General features: G+C 47.3%; 5 protein-coding genes across 6 annotated transcripts; 1 reads left to right on the top strand and 4 right to left on the bottom strand.

Moving 5' to 3' along the window:
• Window positions 1-5,268: 5,268 nt before the first annotated feature.
• Window positions 5,269-7,021, top strand: LOC135093047 (uncharacterized). 2 transcript variants are annotated; one of them, XM_063991917.1, is made up of 3 exons: window positions 5,269-5,427; window positions 6,120-6,334; window positions 6,533-7,021. In XM_063991917.1, the coding sequence occupies exons 1-3, from the start codon at window positions 5,417-5,419 to the stop codon at window positions 6,637-6,639; spliced, it is 333 nt and encodes a 110-aa protein (XP_063847987.1). In that variant the 5' UTR covers window positions 5,269-5,416; the 3' UTR covers window positions 6,640-7,021. The 2 variants fall into 2 exon arrangements, 1 of the variants encoding a protein (XP_063847987.1); XR_010263175.1 differs by having other exon boundaries at window positions 5,271-5,439; window positions 6,115-6,334.
• A 395-nt stretch (window positions 7,022-7,416) lies between these two features.
• On the bottom strand, window positions 7,417-8,943 carry LOC135093046 (endocuticle structural glycoprotein SgAbd-2-like). The gene is made up of 3 exons (XM_063991916.1): window positions 8,816-8,943; window positions 8,420-8,604; window positions 7,417-8,212 (listed from the first exon to the last, which is right to left on the bottom strand). Exons 1-3 carry the CDS (start codon window positions 8,831-8,833, stop codon window positions 8,080-8,082), a joined length of 336 nt encoding a protein of 111 aa, XP_063847986.1. The 5' UTR covers window positions 8,834-8,943; the 3' UTR covers window positions 7,417-8,079.
• A 2,395-nt stretch (window positions 8,944-11,338) lies between these two features.
• Window positions 11,339-12,409, bottom strand: LOC135093045 (endocuticle structural glycoprotein SgAbd-2-like). Its single transcript, XM_063991914.1, has 3 exons — window positions 12,289-12,409; window positions 11,881-12,065; window positions 11,339-11,642 (listed from the first exon to the last, which is right to left on the bottom strand). Exons 1-3 carry the CDS (start codon window positions 12,304-12,306, stop codon window positions 11,510-11,512), a joined length of 336 nt encoding a protein of 111 aa, XP_063847984.1. The 5' UTR covers window positions 12,307-12,409; the 3' UTR covers window positions 11,339-11,509.
• A 1,846-nt stretch (window positions 12,410-14,255) lies between these two features.
• LOC135093044 (endocuticle structural glycoprotein SgAbd-2-like) lies at window positions 14,256-15,653 on the bottom strand. Its single transcript, XM_063991913.1, has 3 exons — window positions 15,181-15,653; window positions 14,785-14,969; window positions 14,256-14,546 (listed from the first exon to the last, which is right to left on the bottom strand). Exons 1-3 carry the CDS (start codon window positions 15,196-15,198, stop codon window positions 14,414-14,416), a joined length of 336 nt encoding a protein of 111 aa, XP_063847983.1. The 5' UTR covers window positions 15,199-15,653; the 3' UTR covers window positions 14,256-14,413.
• Window positions 15,654-17,125: 1,472 nt separating this feature from the next.
• On the bottom strand, window positions 17,126-18,700 carry LOC135093043 (endocuticle structural glycoprotein SgAbd-2-like). The gene is made up of 3 exons (XM_063991912.1): window positions 18,570-18,700; window positions 17,725-17,909; window positions 17,126-17,444 (listed from the first exon to the last, which is right to left on the bottom strand). The coding sequence occupies exons 1-3, from the start codon at window positions 18,588-18,590 to the stop codon at window positions 17,312-17,314; spliced, it is 339 nt and encodes a 112-aa protein (XP_063847982.1). The 5' UTR covers window positions 18,591-18,700; the 3' UTR covers window positions 17,126-17,311.
• Window positions 18,701-22,292: the final 3,592 nt, after the last annotated feature.

The raw sequence follows: 22,292 nt of genomic DNA, 5'->3' as shown, positions 1-22,292 counted from the left end.
CCTCCCCTGTAACCCCCAAACACTGTTCACATGTGTCTGTGAAAGAATGGAACCTAAACAGTTAGTAATAACGGCGGGAAAGGTCTCTAGAATATGACCATAGTGGCTTCATACTGAAGTGGGTGAGATGTACCTACGTGCCGGCTAATAACAACCAACTGGCCAGCCACCGCTGAGCCTACAACCTTGCACGCCTGCAGCGTTATAGCCTGTCTTGATTTTGTTTGCCGATCTGGTTCAGCATTTCACATTCTCAATATGATGTGCTATATTCAGTTACATAAATACGGTTTTTTTCATCTACTAGGTAATGCTGTTTGCTAGCCCAAGCTTGATAAAGCCCAGTTAGAAAATATAAAATGTTTCTGACCAAGAATAACTAAAACTTAATGTTTTATGCATTAAAATATTTAAATGTTGCAGTCATCATGTGAAGATGCTGTAAACCTTGGAGAGGTGATGGAAATCAACAGCTCTTTCAATGTGGCGGGTGATCCGCCCAGTAGAAACCAAACCATAAGGCTGGGAGTACACGAGCTAGCTACTTTGTGTTCGCCACGCTGTAGTGAACACACTGAAGCATGTTTAAGAGACTGTCTTGACTGAGCCACACCACAGAGTCGCCCGTGTGTATGGACACACGCCACTGTGGCACATCCACCCATGCCTTGGCTTTGGCAATTTTATTGCTGTAGTCATTGCAGTGCACGCCCCATATTGCTGGCAGATTTTCAGTTTCAGTAATGAATCGAACTATATCGAGTGCATCCATGGTATTGGTACATATGATATGTAAAGAGGAAAATGTGTTTACTCCTCAACGCTTGGTAAGTGACTGCACGTAGCCGTCACGTGACCGTCGCTCAGCCACAGTCGTTCGTGTGCGCGGGTCCTTCACACAAAGTCGCGCCACGCTGTGGTGGGGATGAGCGACAGCTCGCCACAATCGCTTGCCACACAAGCTCGTGTGCGCGACACAGCTTCTAAACAGTGGAAACTTATGGAGAGCCACATCCCCGCCACGACATGGCACCGCGACGTGGGGTTACAGTCGCTGGTGTGCTCCCAGCCTAACGCGCGCATTTATAAACGCCTTAATCTTTTCCTTACGATGACGAATACTATTTTGCTTTAGCACAGAAGTATATTGACATATTATCATATTTTTAACATAACTTTCAATCGCATATCAATCGTGAATACCATTGGTGTTTCTTGTTGGGGAGGGGCAGGACACGCCAACAATTGTTGCAGGAACCTGTGGCGTGAGGTGTCTCTAACGAGTTGACACAAACACCACGGTGCAAAAAGCGAGAGGTACTAAGAAGCAGCTACATTAGTATTAATAACTACTAACACCATGTTTAAAAAATCGGGCCTTAAACTTCTCAATCCTCCCTTCTCTCTCACCCACCCGAACACCAGCCTAACCCTCCTGTTTTTCCAACCCTGCAAGCTTCTCTTCTCTGTCATCCTCCCACACACCCTCCATCCTCTTTTTGCACACCTAAACTCCTATCTTCCTGACCCACCCAAACACCCACCAAGCCTCACTCCCTGCCTTTCTTATAAACATCCTTTTCAAACCCTGAATTCCCCCTCCCTTCTCCATCACCCACACACCCTCCATCCCTTTTTATGCACAGTACTCGGCGTTCTAGCGTATATAAGAGCAAGCGTAGGCTCCTGCTAGCATCACATTTCCTTGAGCCAACGCCAAGCACCTCCAATCCAACGGTCAAGATGCGTACTACTCTCTTCGCCCTCCTCTTGGTGCTCGTCGCCTTCAGCCCGCTGGTGGTGGCCGAGGCGGCTATGGGTGATGCCCCTTGCCTGGACTGCTACAAGGGATATCGCGTTGGTAAGTAGTACTGCTGTTGTATACGTGTGATGACACTGGATCCTGTCTCTGTTTAAAGCTGATCTCTGTGAAGGCGTTTCCTCACTATAAGCCTCTTGCCGCGCTACATACCGCGCGGTAGTGAGCGAGGCGGCAGCTGTGCGTACGGCTGAGTCTGGGCTAGAGTGTGGACACTTCCCTGCTCCCTGCCCTCATCCCCCGTCACCCCTCAACCCTGCGTCATGTAGCGCGGCATGAGGCACAGTGTGCACATTGATATGACTCAGAGTTCGTGTTAACATTTCTTATCGTTTCTGCCAACGTTTCATGGGATGTAGTGGAAGTTATTGGATTAATTGAAGATTTGTGCTTCTGTAATATTATAACGTAATTTGAATGACGATAGTGGCAATGTCTGTTATATGAAAGGGCAGAGGTTAACGATTTTATTTTTAAACTTTTCTTATTGTTTTTGTCAACGTTTCATGGGAGGAAGTGGAAGTTACTGGGAGTGATTAACGATTGATACTCATAGATGTCGTTAACTCCTATTGAACTGCCGACAGAGGTCAAAATTCACATTTTAAATGTGGAAATGATTGGGATTTTGAAGGGTGCTCATACAGTCAAGCTACAAGGCCCTTTAATTCCCCAGCTTATGTCCTCTCTCTCTTGCCACAGGTCTGCAGGCGGTGCGTGAGCGAAGGGACACCAGTACATCCAAGGAAACAGCTGAATCAAAGGAGTCAGCTGAAACAGATGGATAAAGAAGGAAAGAAGAGGAAGAAGAGGAATATGATGAAGACTAAAGAACCTGGCATGATTTTTTTTTACCTCAATGCATGAAGGAAATTGATAAATAGAACAAAATGGTGAAGTTGATATAATTTCACACAACTGGATCCGTTGTTATTGTTTTCTCTTGGTGTATTTCTTAATTAAGGAACTTTTGACTCAGTGCACTTGTTTCACTCTTCAGAAATAAAAAATTTATAAAGCATTACTGATGTCTGTTGATTGTCATTATTATTATTATTATTATTATTATTATTATTATTATTATTATTATTATTATTATTATTATTATTATTATTAGTTGTTGTTGTTGTTGTTGTTGTGGTAGTAGTAGTAGTAGTAGTAGTAGTAGTAGTAGTAGTAGTAGTAGTAGTAGCAGTAGTAGTAGTAGTCTGGTTTCCTCCTCTTGGTGATTTAAAGGGCGTTCAATTTAAGAAATTTTATGAATGAAATATTTCCTAGTATATATTTTCATTACTCGCAAATCTCTCTCTCTCTCTCTCTCTCTCTCTCTCTCTCTCTCTCTCTCTCTCTCTCTCTCTCTCTCTCTCTCTCTCTCTCTCTCTTACCATGAGTGTTTCAATGGTCCACGTGCATTGTTCATTGTCCAGCGTCTTGGGAACATACTGGGGCAACACGACACAGTTCACTCCTTCATTGTTTATTTACACTCAGAGAAACAAGAGAGCGAGGCCGCCGCGCAGTGGTATAGCTAGTTATTAATATTAGGAAGGGGGGGCATTAGATGAGCTGAAGAAGCCCATACAGCTGAGGAGTTCGTTGGAGACTGAGGAGTGGGGACTTTTACTTAGTGCCAGCCTGCCTCCCTCCTCTCTTCCCCTAAGCATATTTTGCATCCTGACCAGCGACCATCTGAAGGCGCGTGGATTAATAAAGGTTATTATATTCCATTCAAGGAGTAAGATGAGATGCGTCGTGAATACTGCAGTGTCATTCAGTTGCTGATGGATTTATTACATTTGAGGCCGAGGGTAAATTATCAGTTTAAATTATTTATGATACTGTATGGCTATGGTCCCTCTATCCTTGGGGGACACCACGGTTCCCACGCCACACAGCAGCCGTGGCCAGTGGGCGGCTTCTCTTGGGGGAGCACGTGCCCACCCATGCACCCACGTAGCTACGCCACTGCCGCCGCGAGGACAATAAATAATGCTCCGCTGGTGTGCCTGAGGGAACGGAGGGGGAGGTGGAGGAGGTGGATAGATGGAGAAGTGGAGGGGAACAAAAGGAGAGGTGTAGAGATGAGAGACAGAGGGGGAGGTGGAGGAGGTAGAGAAGTAGAGAGGTATGGAGGTGGAGAGGTGGAGAGATGGAAAGGTAGAGAGGAGAGAGAATGAGGTGGAGGTATAAAATAGGTGTGTGATTTAGGAGGTGGAGATGTGGGAAGCTGAGGAGATAGAAAGAAGGAGAGGTGGAGACAGAGGAGGTGGGGAGACGAGACGAAGAAGTGGAGTAGGTGGAGAGATGAAGAGGGAGGGAAGCCTATTGGAGAGGTGGGAAGAGGTGGATGGGCGAGGCCATTGTTAGTGGGCGTGGGCGTCTAATGCAGGGAGGTGTCAGAGCCCTCGTAGGACAGCGCCGGGGTCATCTTGTTGTGTTCAGTGATGCGCATGGTGACGCTGTTTTTATCGTAATTATTTTGTTTGTTTGTTTGTTTGTTTGTATTTTGTCTTGCTTAATTTATTCCTTTGTTTCTCTTTTTCTTTTTTTTTTTTAGTGTGTTGTCAAGATGAGGATGGGCACTAGGAAAAACGAGAGAGAGAGAGAGAGAGAGAGAGAGAGAGAGAGAGAGAGAGAGAGAGAGAGAGAGAGAGAGAGAGAGAGAGAGAATGAAGGTCACTGACGAATGACATACCTCAGGATAAAGAACAAGGAGGAGGAGTAAGAGGAGGAGGAGGAGGAGGAGGAGGAGGAGGGATAAAACAACACACTAGGAAACTTTTGAAATTCCAGACATTTTTATTTTATTTTTCTCGTCTTGTCATTGAAGTGAGGAGATTTTGTGCACGAAATATTTTCCTAGTATTAGTTTTCATTACTCATCTCTCTCTCTCTCTCTCTCTCTCTCTCTCTCTCTCTCTCTCTCTCTCTCTCTCTCTCTCTCTCTCTCTCTCTCTCTCACTATTACACTGCGTTATTACGACTTTTCTTGGCATTCCTCCATCTCTCCACCTTCCCACCATGCCCTCCTTCTGTAACCCTCCTAATAATTTTTTATCCTCCCCCAATTGCCCTTCCCCCTTCCTGCATCCACTTCCCCCCGCCCTCTCGTCTTCCTCACTCCCTCTCTAAGGCACGGTTTTTTAAGCGTTTGTGTTGGTAAATTCCATCACCAAGCCCCACGGCGTATTTCCTCTTACTGACTTTGCAAATGCATTTTTTAAAGTCGGGGAGACACGACGTGGTGTTAGGAGAACCCACCACCGACGCTACTCCTCGCACAGGTTGGCAGCTCTGAAGTGTCTCAGGTGCCCGCCAAAGTGATCATTGCTTTACAGTTTTCCTGCCTAAACAGTCTACATGTAACACTGTAAATAAATAAATATATATATGTTTATTTATTTATTTATGTATATATGATTTTTCTATTTGTAGTTGGGGGTGTACGTTGTGTAATCTGTAGTACACGGTGGAGTGTGGTGGTGGGTGAGAGCCTCTCCTCAGTGAGACATGTGAACAGATTTTGGCTGTCTCAGGGAACAACTGTGGCAAGCCTCACCTCCTCAGCTTGACGCACAAGATGAAGGAGTTCTACATATGCTGCAGATGTATGCAATGAAGTAATTGTTTTCAAGGGTTTTCAAAACTATCCTAGCAATATTTGTTTGTTAGCTGCTAACTAAATCAGGTTATGGAGTCTTGTGCTGATGATTACGAGATTAATTGACAGGAGTATAAAAATCATTCAGGAAAAAGTGGTGGCAGTATTGTAGAGTCGTTTGCAGCCATTGTTAATGGTTGTTTTAGCTCCATTGTTCCGCAGACACATTTGAACAGACGTACAAGAGAGTGGGTGAAGTGCCGCCTCCCCTGTAACCCCCAAACACTGTTCACATGTGTCTGTGAAAGAATGGAACCTAAACAGTTAGTAATAACGGCGGGAAAGGTCTCTAGAATATGACCATCGTGGCTTCATACTGAAATTGGTGAGATGTACCTACGTGCCGGCTAATAACAACCAACTCTACAATACTACATTAGTATTAATAACTCCTAACACCATGTTTAAAAAATCTGGCCTTAAACTTCTCAGTCCTGCCTTCTCTCTCACCCACCCGAACACCAGCCTAACCCTCCTGTTTTTCCAACCCTGCAAGCTCCTCTTCTCTGTCACCCTCCCATACACCCTCCATCCTCTTCTCGTACTCCTTTCTTCCTGACCCACCCAAACCCACCAAGCCTCAATCCCTGCCTTTCTTATAAACATCCTCTCCAAACCCTCCATCCCTTTTAAGTACAGTACTCGGCGCTCTAGCGTATATAAGAGCAAGCGAAGTCTCCTGCTGGCATCACATTTCCTTGAGCCAACGCCAAGCACCTCCAATCCAACGGTCAAGATGCGTACTGCTCTCTTCGCCCTCCTCTTGGTGCTCGTCGCCTTCAGCCCGTTGGTGGTGGCTGAGGCGGCTATGGGTGATGCCCCTTGCCTGGACTGCTACAAGGGATATCGCGGTGGTAAGTGGTTAACTCCATTTTGAACATCGGCAGAACTAGAGAGTGGTTCATATTTTTAAACATTGCAGCTTTTCAAGGAATGTAGTGGAAGTGCATGGGATTCTCAAGGGTGCTCGTACAATCAAGCTACAAGGCCCTTTAGGTTAGGCTAGGTTAGGTTTGGTAATTCTCCACCCTAAGTCCTCTCCCCTGCTACAGGTCTGCAAGGGCTCCGTATGCTGCGTGAGCGAAGGGACACTGCTAATTCGACCAGTGAAACAGATGAAACAACGGAGACGAATGAAACAAATGAAACAGATGGATAAAGAAGGAAAGAAGAGAAGAAGAGGAAGATGATTATGATGAAGACTACAGAACCTGACATGATTTTTTTTTTTATCTCAGCGGATAAAAAAGAAATGATGAAGATGAATTTGATGGACTAAAGAACCTGATATGATTTTTTTTTTGCCTCAACGGATGAAAAAAAGAAATGACGAAGGCGAATTTGATGAAGACTAAAGAACCTCACATGATTTTCTTTTTTACCTCAGCGGATAAAGAGAAATGATAAATAGAACAAAAGATTTAATATAATTTCACAGAAGAGTATCTATTATTTTTATTTTATCTTTGTGTATTTCTTAATGAAGGATCTTTTGCCTTAGTGCACTTGTTCCTCCCAGCAAATAAAAATATAAAGCATTACTGATGTCTGTTGATTGTCATTATTATTATTATTATTATTATTATTATTATTATTATTATTATTATTATTATTAGTATTATTATTAGTTGTTGTTGTTGTTATTGTTGTGGTAGTAGTAATAGTAGTAGTAGTAGTAGTAGCCTGGTTTCTTCCTCTTGGTGAGTTAAAGGTCGTTCAATTTAAGATATTTTATGAATGAAATATTTCCTAGTATATATTTTCATTATTCACAACTCTCTCTCTCTCTCTCTCTCTCTCTCTCTCTCTCTCTCTCTCTCTCTCTCTCTCTCTCTCTCTCTCTCTCTCTCTTACCATGAGTGTTTCAATGGTCCACGTGCATTGTTCATTGTCCAGCGTCTTGGGAACATACTGGGGGCAACACGACACAGTTCAGTCCTTCATTGTTTATTTACACTCAGAGAAACAAGAGAGCGAGGCCGCCGCGAGGACGACAATAAATAGTGTTCTGCTGGTGTGCCTGAGGGAGGGGAGGGGGAGGTGGAGGAGGGTGTGGAGATGGAGAAATGGATGGGAGGAAAAGAAGCGGTGTAGAGATGAGAGACGGAGGGGGAGGTGGAGGAGGTGGGGAGATGTGGAGGTGGGGAGGTGGAGAGATGGAAAGATAGAGAGGAGAGAGAAGGAGGTGGAGATATGGATAGGTGGGTGATTTAGGAGGTGGAGAGGTGGGAAGATAAGGAGTGAAAAGATGGAGGGGTGGAGGGTGAGGTGGGGGAGGTAGAGAAGTAGAGAGATGAGGTGGTGGAGAAGTGGAGAGATGGAAAGGTAGAGAGGGGACAGAAGGAGGAGGAGATATGGATAGGAGGGTGATTTAGGAGGTGGAGAGGTCGGAAGGTGAGGAGTAAAGAGATGGAGAGGTGGAGGAGGTGGAGAGGAAGGGAGATGAGGAGACAAAGAAGTGGAGTAGGTGGAGAGATGGAAAGATGGAAAGATGAAGAGGGAGGGAAGCCTGTGGAAAGGTGGGAAGAGGTGGAAAGGTGAGGTGAAGAGATGGAGGGGCAAGGCTGTTGTTGGTGGGCGTGGGCGTGAGTGTGGGCGTCTAGTGCACGAAGGTGTCGGAGCGCTGGTAGGGCAGCGCTGGGGCCACGGGCAGCACGGCGCCCTCGGGCTGGTAGCCGCCGGCGCCAGACGTGAAGGAGATGGCCACGGGCGTGCCGTCGGGGCTGGTGTAGCTGTGGGGGCGTGAGAGGGCGCGGTTAGGGTGGTGGGCTGAGAGTTACTACTAGTACTATAACTACTGCTGCTGCTGCTGCTGCTGCTGCTGCTGCTGCTGCTGCTGCTACAAAGATCAGTCACCAAGCTTGTGTTCCCTCTGTCACTCCGTGCCTGTGTGCTCCCCTCCTCCCAGTCCCCGCCGTGCTCCCAGCCTCCCGCCTCACCTGAAGGCGCCGGAGTTCTCCTGGCCGTCAGCCTGGTAGCCGGACTCGCTGCGCACGATGCCGTTGCCTGTCTCGAAGTTGAAGGAGTACTCGCCGGCTGCGTTCTGGGTGCGGTCGTCCTTCAGGATGGGGATGGGCGTGTTGTAGGTGGGCGCCGCCACCGCCGCCACCACCACCACGCACACCTGCACACGGGGACAGACAGTGTTAGGGGTCATCAGGGGCGCTCCGCTCCTGTATCACTCTGGCGGTGTCACACAGAGGCTGGCGAGGGTGGCAGGCCAGGCCACGCCAGGCCACGCCAGGCCAGGCTGCCTTGGCACAGCACAGCGAGGCACGGCAGCACAACACGCTGGGCCGCCTGCAAGGAAAAGAGCGAGAGGAGGCGTGACTCACAATCAGCAGCTTCATCATGTTGGCGACGAGAGGAGGAGCAGGTCACTGTCTGCTTTGCCTCGCTCACTCACGCCTTATATACTGTGGCGGCCGCGACCGTGGGCTGCCGATGAACGTGGTGGTGTGTGGTTGTGGTGGGCGTGGCCGAGGACTCGGCAGGGGGGTCCCTGCCTCCCAGTCGTCCTCTCTTTCGAGGGCTTTTATAGAACACTCAACACAATCACATGATAACTACAATTCTTTCTCATCTTGTCACCACAGCACCACAAGCACCACTTAGGGAGGGAAAGCAATTTTCACCTCTAAAGCACATGCACCGCTCGCCGTATGGAGCCTAACATGCGCGTGGGACCGCCACTGCAGCGAGGACGAACCTGGAACTTGCAAAGCTTCGGTTTGAGTGTGGCTGCTGAGTGACCGTCTGGCCAGAGATACTCACCATGAAGGCCTGAAGCACTGCTCCCATATGGCACAGACGCAGTAATCAGGTTGTCAGTGTTGAGTCATTAGCGAACTTTAAAGAGACTAGACATCTTTATGGATGGGGACGACCAGTGGAAACAGGGACTGCCACGTGAAGGCTTGATAGCTTCTCGCTGCTTTGCTTAATTTGTTATGTTCTTATCACCCTCACCTCTGTGCCAACCACTCGCTTAGCTCTGCGCCTACCTCTGCACATCACCGGAGATTAAACGCTCCAGACAATATACCTCCATGAAAACCTTGACAGATTGCTAAACATACGTGGAAAATCAAGAAGAGAGACACTGTATGTTCGTGGTATAATGGAGATGCTAATACCACAACAGATAAACTAACAGGAAAAGAATGGAACGAATAAACAAAAGAAAAGGGAGTGAAGAGGTTTTAAAAAGAGACGCTACGTTGGTGGGGGAGAGAGAAGTGCTAATAACATAACAGGAAAACTAATAAATATGGAGGAAAACGAACAGATAGACGAAGATGAAGAGAGTGAAGAGTTGCGAGGAGTGAAGGACGCAACTCGTGGACAAGGGGTGGATGATGAAAGCTTCCGTTGCTCTCACCTGCTGACGGGGAGGCGAGTGACTGTTACGTAACTGTGCTGTGGGGAATGTACTGATTTGCCTGAGACCGGATGGGGACACAGGACAGTAGGAGAAAGGAAGAACAAGAACAAGAACAAGAGGGATCCCAAGAAGAAGGAAGAAGAAACAGCGCATAGAGGAGAAGAAAAAGAAGAAAATGCAGCCTAAGAAGAAATCCAAAGGACGAACGAGAAGAAGAAGAAATAGCCCAACAAGAAGGAGAATCAGCCCAAGAACAACTACTAGCCCAAGAAAAAAACAGCCCAAGAGAAGAAGAAGCAGAAGAACAAGAACAAGAACAAGAAGCACAAGAAGAAGAAGAAGAAGAGCAACAAAGGACCGAACACTTAAGAAACGTACCAATTTGTGTCTTCCACATCTCGTCTACAGTGAGGGCGTGGCACCACACACTCCTGCGGCTCCCCAACCCCTGCCTCCGCGGTTCCAAAGGGCGTGGGTGCGGTGGCGGGGACCATGGGCGGACCTGAGGGCGTGTGGGAGTGGCGTTTTGGGGTCAGGGGTGTGGAAAGCTTTCAGGGCGTGTGGTGGCGTGGCGGGCAGTGAAGGGCACGAGCTATGCAGTGTGTGTGTGTGTGTGTGTGTGTGTGTGTGTGTGTGTGTGTGTGTGTGTGTGTGTTTACGAATTTAGGTGATGTGCTGTGATGTTTGTTTGTTTCTTGGTTGGTTGTCTTGTTGTTGTTGTTGTTGTTGTTGTTGTTCTTGTTATTGTTCTTTTACGTGTCGTTCTTGTTCTTGTTCTTCTTGTTCTTCTTTACGCTTTTTTTTCTTTCTCCTTGCTTTTGTTTTTTCTTCGTCTCGGCGCGTGAAGGAGGCAGCGCTAACGAAGAATAGCCAGATAGATAAGTAAGAAATAAACAAATAAAAAGTAAAAAAAGAAAAAAAGTAAGCGAGAGATGCTGCTGCAGGTGGATTTACCCTGCAGGAGGAAGAGAGAGAAGGACTTGAGGGTACGTTCATGGATGCAGCGGAAGACATGCTTGTAAATGCCACTGACTGAGGAGGACGCAACAAGCAAACACGTGATGGACTGCTGTAGTGACTGAAGCAACCAACCCAAGAAGATAAAGGATACACACGACACATTAGCTTGAACACGTGCAGAGCGGCAGGGCGTGGGAAGCAGGCCACCCACAAGAATCCAAGGTCCTCTGTTACCTTCAGAGTGGAGGGAAAAGCGTTCCTAGCACCTGGCGTGTTGTTATGCACGTGTGCTGCTTCTGCTGTCGCTCAAGATGTTACCTTGCTCGCATTCTTCTTCTGCGATGTGTGGATGTGTTAACCAGTGCTCAGTCATCAGTGCTCCTTAGCGGGAAGCGGGAGGCCTCAGTTCCATCCATCCTACCGCGCACACCTCCTCCTCCTCCTCTCCTCCTTCTCCTCCTCCTCCTCCTCCTCCTCCCCCTCCTCCTGAAGGGTACATCAGTAATATAACACATTACAGTCATTCATTGTTTATTTACAGTCAGAGAAATAAGAGAGCGAGGCCGCCGCGACGACGACAATAAATAGTGTTGCGCTGGAGTGCGTGAGGGAGAGGCGGGAGGCGTTGAAGGGAGGCGAGGCCATTATTGGTAGGCGTGGTGATGATGCGCGTGGGCGTGGGAGTCTAGTGCACGAAGGTGTCGGAGCGCTGGTAGGGCAGCGCCGGGGCCACGGGCAGCACGGCGCCCTCGGGCTGGTAGCCGCCGGCGCCAGACGTGAAGGAGATGGCCACGGGCGTGCCGTCGGGGCTGGTGTAGCTGTGGGGGCGTGAGAGGGCGCGGTTAGGGTGGTGGGCTGAGAGTTACTACTAGTACTATAACTACTGTTGCTGCTGCTGGTGCTGCTGCTGCTGCTGCTACAAAGATCAGTCACCAAGCTTGTGTTCCCTCCGTCACTCCGTGCCTGTGTGCTCCCTTCCTCCCAGTCCCAGCCCCTCTCCCTCCCTGTGTGCTCCCCCCTCCCAGTCCCTGCCGTGCTCCCAGCCTCCCGCCTCACCTGAAGGCGCCGGAGTTCTCCTGGCCGTCAGCCTGGTAGCCGGACTCGCTGCGCACGATGCCGTTGCCAGTCTCGAAGTTGAAGGAGTACTCGCCGGCTGCGTTCTGGGTGCGGTCGTCCTTCAGGATGGGGATGGGCGTGTTGTAGGTGGGCGCCGCCACTGCCGCCGCCACCACCACGCACACCTGCACACGGGGACAGACAGTGTTAGGGGTCATCAGGGGCGCTCCGCTCCTGTATCACTCTGGCAGTGTCACACAGAGGCTGGCGAGGGTGGCAGGCCAGGCCACGCCAGGCCACGCAAAGCTAGGCCACGCCCGGCTACGCCAGGCCACCCTAGGCCAGGCTGCCTCAGCACAACACGCTGGGCCGCCTGCAAGGAAAAGAGTGAGAGGAGGCGTGACTCACAATCAGCAGCTTCATCATGTTGGCGACGAGAGGAGGAGCAGGTCACTGTCTGCCTTTCCTTGCTCACTCACGCCTTATATACTGTGGCGGCAGCACTGCTGGTGGTGGTGGTGGTGGTGGTGGTGGTGGGCGTGGTCTCGTGTGGTGGCCGTGGTTTCCTTCCTCGTGTTTATTTACAACAAACAACAAAATCACTTCATAACTCATGCAGTGCATTTTCATATTTCCTCCACACACTCCCTTCACAGACCACAGTGTGCAGCGTGGCGTCTTCCCTGTCATGTCCACACTGGGGCCTGCCCGGGCTGGCGTGGGCTGTGGGTGCTGAGGGCGCCTGTGCTGTGGCAGGGCATTGCAAACATTTCGTGGTGCAGCATGGGACGGGTTCAACTTTCTAAAATAAGGGCGTCAGTTTGCATGTAATGGTGTGGGACAGCCGAGGTGGCTGAACAGGGCAGGCGGTTCCATGAGAGAGGCTGGAAGGTAGTTTAAAGGAAGGGACGCTTAATGGAGTGTAGTTTTAAAACAAAAGTCTTTAAGATGTTTTTAACTTAGAAATAATCGTAATTGGGTGGTTAACTTCCAATTGGTAACAAGACTTGAAGGGCCTGCACACTCTATCAATTACAGTACTCCAGTGGTGCCCAGTCTGTCATCAGAGGTGCGGCAGCGATACTGTATAGCGTTTGTACTGTCGACTCTCCTGCAGAGTGGGACGCAAGCTTCCGGGGGGAGTGTTAACTCTTTGGCAGGGGTTGGCACTGGTCTTCACTGTGTATCTTCGGTAGGTTAGATATATTCTTGAGGTAATTTGTGTAGGTATGTGTGTTGTGTGCGGTGTGTGGTGTGTTGTGCGTCTCTGTAATTCTGCGTGTGTTGTGTAAGTGTGATGGGTCCAGTAGTCTGGGTCACAAGTTTGCCAACGTGTCACACTTTTCCACTGTCTTTAGCGTTGTCCCGCAGTCTTCAGCACTCCTCAGCAGACAGTCTCCTCACAACACCTGGTACATAAAAGACGCTGAGGTCACACGGCTCAGAATATAAGAACACAAAACACAGCGCCAGCAAGCGCGGCAGGTAAATGGCCTATTGTATGACGTAGGATGTACGTATTTCTTTCGACCGTCGACTGTCCTTCTTTCGACACAGGATGCTGGCGTTGACTGCCTAGCACACACACACACACACACACACACACACACAGCCTCCTTAACGTCCTCTGTCTTCGTCCTTCGACTTCCATCACAACAACTGGGGCGGACTTGTTTACAGTTGACATTCCTGTTATTGGATAAAAAATAGAAATTGATTTTTTTTTTCACTTTTATTTAAAAAAAAAAAAAGTTGCGATTAAAAATTTTCCCCGAAGATTACAGATTATTAAATCATGAAAAGTAGAACGATATTGATGTAAAAAGTATATATCAATAATTTTAGTGTCTTCATTTCTTTTAAAGTGAAATACGGTTATTATCTATGTAAGAATTCGAAAAAAAAAATTTAACAGATATGCAAAGGTTCTTCTTTAAGAGTAAGGAACACATCCACAGCGCTGGACACAAATTTTGAGATTGATTTTTTTACTTTTTTTTTTTTTTTTTTTTTTTTTTTATTAAGGCCCAGGACCCGTATGGGAAAAAATGCGATTGAAATTTTCCTCTAAGATAACAGATGATTAAATCATGAAAAGGAGAAAAATATTGATATAAAAATTATATATCAATCGATAGTGTTTATTTCTTTATTTTTTTTTTCAGTTTTAATTTCTTTTAAAAAGTGAAATATGGTTTTCCCAACTAATTCCATGTGAGGGCAAGCTGCAGGGAGTGGTGGGTGGTGAGGAGCCTTCTGCTGCACCGTCCTGTCTCTCTGCCCTGTGGCTAGTTAGTAGTAGTTAGCAAACAGCCTTGGTAGGACAAGGGTCTGTTGCTCTCTGGCTTTCGTTTGTGCATCAGTAACACAACACATTACAGTGTTTCAGTGTTTATTTATCTCAGAGAAACAAGAGAGCGAGGCCGCCGCCTGGACGACAATAAATAGTGATCTGGCGCTGTGCGTGAGGCAGAGCTTGAGATCCGGGGGCACTGAGGACAGGATAGGCTGTGGTAGGCGTGGGCGTGGGCGTCTAGTGCACGAAGGTGTCGGAGCGCTGGTAGGGCAGCGCCGGGGCCACGGGCAGCACGGCGCCCTCGGGCTGGTATCCGCCGGCGCCAGACGTGAAGGAGATGGCCACGGGCGTGCCGTCGGGGCTGGTGTAGCTGTGGGGGCGTGAGAGGGCGCGGTTAGGGTGGTGGGCTGAGAGTTACTACTAGTACTATAACTACTGTTGCTGCTGCTGGTGCTGCTGCTGCTGCTGCTACAAAGATCAGTCACCAAGCTTGTGTTCCCTCCGTCACTCCGTGCCTGTGTGCTCCCTTCCTCCCAGTCCCTGCCACTCTCCCTCCCTGTGTGCTCCCCCCTCCCAGTCCCTGCCGTGCTCCCAGCCTCCCGCCTCACCTGAAGGCGCCGGAGTTCTCCTGGCCGTCAGCCTGGTAGCCGGACTCGCTGCGCACGATGCCGTTGCCAGTCTCGAAGTTGAAGGAGTACTCGCCGGCTGCGTTCTGGGTGCGGTCGTCCTTCAGGATGGGGATGGGCGTGTTGTAGGTGGGCGCCGCCACCGCCGCCACCACCACCACGCACACCTGCACACGGGGACAGACAGTGTTAGGGGTCATCAGGGGCGCTCCGCTCCTGTATCACTCTGGCGGTGTCACACAGAGGCTGGCGAGGGTGGCAGGCCAGGCCACGCCAGGCCACGCCAGGCCAGGCTGCCTTGGCACAGCCCAGCGAGGCACGGCAGCACAACACGCTGGGCCGCCTGCAAGGAAAAGAGCGAGAGGAGGCGTGACTCACAATCAGCAGCTTCATCATGTTGGCGACGAGAGGAGGAGCAGGTCACTGTCTGCTTTGCCTCGCTCACTCACGCCTTATATACTATGGCTGCCTCACTGCTGGTCCTGGTGGTGGTGGTGGTGGTGGGCGTGGCCGCGCGGCGGAGAAAATGAGGTGGCCGCAGTTTTCTTCCTTCTCTCGGCTGGTGTTTATTTAAGACAATCAACAATATCACATCACAATTCACACAAAGTATTTTCGTTCTTCCTCCACACACTCCCTTCACAGGCCACAGTGTACAGCGCAGCGCGGCGTCTCCCCTATCATGACCACACTGGGGGCTGCCGAGGCTGGCGTGGCTGTGGGTGCTGAGGGCGCCTGCATTGTGACAGGGCATTGCAAACATTTCGTGGTGGAGCATGGGACGGGTTCACCTTTGGGTTTGCAAGTAGTGAGTGCTGTTAGTCGTAGTAGTAGTAGTAGTGTGGTAGTAGTAGTAGTAGTAGTAGTAGTGGGTCTGTTGGTCGAGATGGACTGAATAAGGCAGACGCTTCCATGAGGGAGACTGGAAGACATAAAACACAGTAGAATAATTATTAAAAGTGGTAGGCTACTTGATTCCTGACCGCGACCGCCACGCTATCCTGCTGCCTTCCGGACGCTGCGGTGTGGCCCGAACCATTTGTCTGACAAGCGGCGTGTTGTGTTCTAGCTTACAATATTATGGCGATATTTATAACGTTAAGCCTCACATCATTAAAAATAATGTTAATATATGTTTATTATCTATGCATGAGGACTAAGGCTGATGAGAATTTGTTTAGAAGTGAAAATTGTTAGTATGCGCTGATTAGAACCAACTGTGCATTGTTTTGATTGCTGTTTGTGAGTCGGTGTTTCGTCACCCTGCTGCTTGGTGAGTCACATTCACTGCATCGACCCTTATTCACCCTCCACAGCAAGGTATAAGCTCCTGCAGATGTCAGTTTTAACACAACAACATGAGCAAACAAGGGAAGCTGTAGGAAGCCATCATGCCTACACGCGTCAGTCCCTGTATAAAACATACTTATTTCTACCTGTTATCCTCGTCCATGAATCTGCTTGATGTTCTTAGTTTTAAAGCTTCCTGTTGCCGCACAAGAACTTAAGAAAACAAGGGAAGCTGCAAGAAGCCATCAAGCCTACACGCGTCAGTCCCTGTACAAAACACGCCTGCCTTTCCGCTGCATACCATACTCACCCTTGCCTGTCACACCAGCCACTCTCTTCACAAACGCCTCTTCCTTGCTGGGTAGTTTCACTCGTAATAACATCAATTTCTCGCCAATACGCGATAGAATATACATTTCATCATTCGTGGGGAAGTCGCCGGCATCGTTGTGGTGCGTGGTCAGAGGTGAAGAGCAAGGTAGCGGGGCAGCGGAGGGCAGGAGAGGCGCGTGCTGTGGGAGTCTAGCCTTTCCTAGCCGGATTAATTTTTTACTTGTATTTTTTGGGGGGACCTGCTTTCATTTTGACACTGGCGTCTTCAGGGTAGTTTTATTTATTTATTATTCCTATTTTGTTGCTCGTGGCCAGAGTTCTCTTATATTAAAAGAAAGGAAAGGGACGAGGATAGCGGAGGGCAGGAAAGCCTAGTGTCTGTGGTGGGGAGAGTAAAGCCTAGCCACGCATTTCTCTAATTTTGGACTTGCTTCGCCCCTGTCCTCCTTTACCACTGGCACCTGCAGTGGACTTCTCCTTTCTGGTCTGTTGCCTGTGGTCAGAGCCTCACTTATGTTTGTATAAAGTAAAAAAAGAAATCATGTCGGGAGATGGAAGATTGCAGGTCGAGTTAGAATGATGAACCGCAGTGTGCCAGACGCGTCAGGTGTTTTGGTTCATGAGTTTAGCCATTCTGTACTCCTCGCCCGCCTTACTCTTTCGTTCTCCTTCTCCTCAGGCTATCAGCAATACAACACACTTTACAGTCATTCTTTGTTTATTTACACTTAGAAAAACAAGAGAGCGAGGCCGCCGCGAGGACGACAATAAATAGAGTTCCGCCGCTGTGTGTGAGGAAGCTTCCTGCGAGCGGGGCGAGACATTGAGGCGAGCCGGGGACGTGGTGGTGAGCGTGGTGAGCGTGCATCGGTGGAGACAGGCAAGCTTAATGACCGAAGACCTGGGTGCGCTCGTAGGGCAGCGCTGGGGCCACGGGCAGCACGGCGCCCTCGGGCTGGTACCCACCAGCGCCAGAGGTGAAGGAGATGGCCACGGGCGTACCGTCGGGGCTGGTGTAGCTGTGAGGGCGTGAGGGGAACGGGATTACGGTGGTGAGCGAGACTGAGAGTTACTACTACCACTACTACTACTACTACTACTACTACAACTACTACTACTACTACGGCTACTACGTGACAGACAAATGACGGCGGCGAGGAAGAGATAGAAAGCAAATATTGAAAGGAAGAAACAAGCTTGTGTTCCTTCCTGCTGCCTGCCTCACCCCCCCCCCAGTGTGATCCCTCCCACCCATTCCCTCCCTCCCAGTCCCCGCCGTGCTCCCATTTCCCGCCTCACCTGAAGGCACCGGAGTTCTCCTGGCCGTCAGCCTGGTAGCCGGACTCGCTGCGCACGATGCCGTTGCCAGTCTCGAAGTTGAAGGAGTACTCGCCGGCTGCGTTCTGGGTGCGGTCGTCCTTCAGGATGGGGATGGGCGTGTCGTAGGTGGGCGCCGCCACCGCCGCCGCCACCACCACGCACACCTGCACACGGGAAGGGGAGGGATTAGTTTATCTTTCACAGTAGATTCATAGTGGTTTTCGTCGCGGCCTATGAACCGCACCACAGCCTCATCTGTCGTCACCACCACCACCACCACCACCACCACCACCTGTCGCTCTCCGCCTTCCCCAGCCCCTACTCTTTGGGTTGCACTCACTTAGGGTCTCAATCTTTTGTCTCGATTGTTTTTTTTTAAGAAGCTTTAATGGAAGTTATTGACGTCTTCAGGAGCGCTTTCATAAATCTTGTGATCGATGAAAAGGCCACTGTGGAGATCACCGACTTTTCTGAGGTTTTCAAGAGTGCTATCCTGATTGTGGTGATGTGGTGATGGTTTAATTTTGGTATTTTGGAAATTACTTGGGTTTTCAGAAGTGCTTTCATCAGTCTAGTAATAAATGAACAGCTTCTAGTCCAGTGGAAGTTACTGAGGTTTTCAAGAGAGCTTTCATCATTGGGTCGCTAATTTAACAGATTCTGCGTCATTTATGGGGAATACTCGTACACTAATGAGAACCTTACTAATCATCCTGGTGACCTTTGAAAATAGTCCTGATGAGAGAAGAAAGTGCTTTAGAATACAGGATCTCTCCCTCTCTCTTTCTCTCTCTCTCATGCTGTCTCAACTCTCCTCTACTCACAATCAGAAGACGGAAGTACATGTTTGCTCTTGTTTACTCTTCGACGGTCTGTGAAGAACTGTGCCGAAAGAAGGTACCGCGATCCTTTTATACTTGCACCACCACTGCTACCTCCAGCCAGCCTCTCTCTCTCTCTCTCTTTCCCTCCTTCTTTCCCTCTCCCTCTCTCCCGTCCTTGCGGTTGTGTTTCTAGTTGGCAGGGGAAAAAAGTAATTAAATTTATGAGCCAGACCACAGGCAAAGAAGCTGTGTAAACGTACTCGCTTTGTTGATGTGTTTGGCTTTGTGTGTGTGTGTGTGTGTGTGTGTGTGTGTGTGTGTGTGTGTTAAGGTCGTTATGTCCCGTTTTGTGGTATCTCATTGCCTTTTATTTATTTGCCTGTTTATTTAGTTATCTGTTTAGTTAGTTTGTTAGATTTATTCAGGGTATGTGTGTGTGTTTGTGTGTGTGTGTGTGTGTGTGTGTGTGTAGTTTGCACGCACCCACTCACCGCCACACACACACACACACACACACACACACACACACACAGATTCATAGAGAGAGAGAGAGAGAGAGAGAGAGAGAGAGAGAGAGAGAGAGAGAGAGAGAGAGAGAGAGAGAGAGTTATACCTTTCACCCATATGGCTCCCCTCACGTCAACATCTGCATGAGGCTTCACTTCACCGTCACCTCTTAATTAACTTCCTCAATTACTTAAAACTACACACATAAGTTGACAGCCACTATCATTGTGTCCCGCCGTCTATTTCCTTGTTTAAAGCTTTCAGTGACTTTCATTCGTTTATATATAGGGATAAGAGTCAAAATATCTTTCCGTAAGAATTAAAAAAAAAAAGTGGGTTTATGCAAAAATATAAGTAAAATATGAATAACTTTACGTAATTATTTAAAGAGGAAGAGTTTATGCAAGAAAATGAATTAAAAAAATCTGAATAACTTTATGTAAAAATTCAGTTTATGTAAGAATATGAGTAAGAGTTTTTTTTTTTTTTTTTTTTTTTTTATTTGTCATCTGGTAACCCGTTATCGCCAGTGAATGCCCTTCCTATACCCTCCAGCAGCGGACAGGATTCAAACCCGTGCGCCTTGAAGACCCCTCGACCCCAAAGCGCGCGCGATCCCACTGAATAAGGCAATCAAAAAGACTATCTGAACAAAGATTCGAAGTTTCCTGCATAAATTTCTGAATAAAAGGTCTGAACAAAAAAGAAATGAAAGAAAAAGGAAAAAAAATATTAACTTACCTGCTTAAAGAATGAAAAAAATCTGAACCCATTCAAAAAAAGGAAGAAAAAGAAAGAAAAAGAAAGACAAAGAGAAGTCAAAACATCCCTGCCTATATAAAATAAATAAATAGACAAAAAAACTGAATAGCTCCCTGAAACAAAAGCCTAATAATCCTCCAACATACATCGACAACCTAACACAAAACCCTCCCTTTCACCACACCGCGCCGCCTCCAAGCAGGAAGATTACGTAGCATGCTCCTTCTTCCCATTACCTCCTCATTAACGCGCCATAACAGCCTCTAGTCATCACAACAATACGTGCAGTCATACAGGAACACAAAGGAAGATTAAAACGTGACCTACTGTTTCTAAGCAATGAGATACTTGACGAAATAAATTGTCAGTCATTTTCTATTTATTTATTTTTTATTTTTTATTTTATTTTATTTCATTTTTTTGTTTTCTTGTACATTTCTCGTCTAGTGGAAGTGATATGGGTTTTCAAGGGTGTTTTCATGATTCCAGTGACAGTTTAAGAGTCCAGTGAAAGTTATTGGTATTTTCAAGATTTTTGTTTATTTATTTATTTATTTATTTACTTATTCATTTGTTTTTCGTGCTTCTAGTGAAAGTCAAACAGGTTTCAGTGGAAGTTATAGAAGCTTTCAAAAGTTTTCAGCATTCTATAGACAGATTAACGCGTTCTAATGGACGTTACCAGCATTTTCAAGGACTCTAGTTAATGATAGTTTAGCAAGGCCTAGTAAGAGTTATTGGGATTTTTAAGATTTTTTTTTTTTTTCATGTTTACAGTGCTAATCTGACAGGCTCTAGTGGAAGTTAGTAGCGTTTTCAAGGGTGCTTTTCTGTAATAATTGTATATCAAGCTAAAGTGAAAGTCATTGGGATTTTCAAGGGTGTTTTCACGATTTTAGTTATAGTTTTAAAAGGCTCTGATGGAGGCTATTAGTTTTCAAGGATGTTCCCACGGTTCCAATGATAGTTTAGGAAGCTCCGGTGCAAATTATCAGAGTTTTTCAAAAGAAGTCATTGGCATTTTCAAGGGTATTTTTCAGGACTAGTTATTAATGCTTTAACAGGCTGTAGTAGGAGTTATTGGGATTTTCAAGAGCGTTTCCATGGTTCTAATAACACGTTCTTTAATTTTCTCTTTAGTTTACCTCTTTAGCCTATCTCTTTAGTTTAGTTTAGTTGTTCTCCTTTAGCCTTCTTGAATGTAGCTATTAACCTAACCTAACGCACTCTTGAAGTAATCTCTAGTTTATCTCTGTTGCCTATCTCTTTTAGTTTAGTTTAGTTCTCCTTTAACCTTCTTGAATGTAGCTATTAACCTAACCTAACGCACTCTTGAAGTAATCTCTAGTTTATCTCTGCAGCCTATCTCTTTTAGTTTAGTTTAGTTCTCCTTTAGCCTTCTTGAATGTAGCTATTAACCTAACCTAACGCTCATGAAGTTATCGGGACTGTCAAGGTAAAACAAACATATAAACGGACTCCATCGTATTTGAAAGTTAAAAAAGAACAGACAGTCTCCATAAGAGTAATTATTATGCGCCGTGTTCCAGTTTCTAGAAGTTTGCGGCAGGGAAGAGTGAAGAAGAGCAGGGGGTGAGGGGCAGGGGAGGGAGACCACACCCCTCCACTTTCACCGAGGGAGGGAAGGAGGGAAGGAGGGAGGGAGAGAGGGAAGGTCAGGAAGTTTGTTTGTCAGATTGCTAAAGTGTGTTTGTGTGTGTGTGTATGTGTGTGTGTAAGAGTAAATATCTAAATACAAAATACTGTAATTTGAGAGACAACACAGGCGCGCGTGAGCACACACACACACACACACACACACACACAGACACACACACTGGCTCACTGGTAACCTCCTCGCCCAACACTCAGCGGGCCAAGGTTCGCATCCCGCTCAGCTGATGGAGGTCTTCACTGGGAGAGAGAGAGAGAGAGAGAATATTGCACATACACACACACACAGACAGACAGGCTCAGACCACACAGACCTAAGGGTGCAAATTATGTGGTCTGTCCTGAAGTCGTACCAAGGAATGTCTGTTTATTGAGATTACTACGTCCTATTACTTCTTTTTACCTGCAAGCAAGTCTACAAAACCAGATCACTCCTAACTGTCACGTAAGCATAGCACTCTTCTACACGCACCTCCATTGCATTCAAAAGGCTTTAGTTGAAGTGACTGATGGTGTTTTTATGGTTCTAGTGACAGATTAACGAGATTTCTAGTGTTAACAGGAGAAACACTCGTGAGAATTTGCCTTTAATCATCTCTGTGGTCTTTGAAAATAGTATTGGTGAGAGAGCAAGGAAGTTGTGAATACGGGTTTAAATCTGGTTTCTGTGTGTTTTTTTTTTTTTTTTTTGCTTCTAACAGATTCTTGTGGAAGTTATTAGAGTTTTTCAATTTTTTTTTTTTTAGAATGTTACTTTAAGATTTTTTATATGTTTTCGTA

Source organism: Scylla paramamosain, chromosome 41 (genome assembly GCF_035594125.1).
Source record: "Scylla paramamosain isolate STU-SP2022 chromosome 41, ASM3559412v1, whole genome shotgun sequence".
Classification (NCBI taxonomy): Eukaryota; Metazoa; Arthropoda; class Malacostraca; order Decapoda; family Portunidae; genus Scylla; species Scylla paramamosain.
Note: the sequence above shows the minus strand (reverse complement) of the source record. Positions and strands in the feature narration are given on the sequence as shown.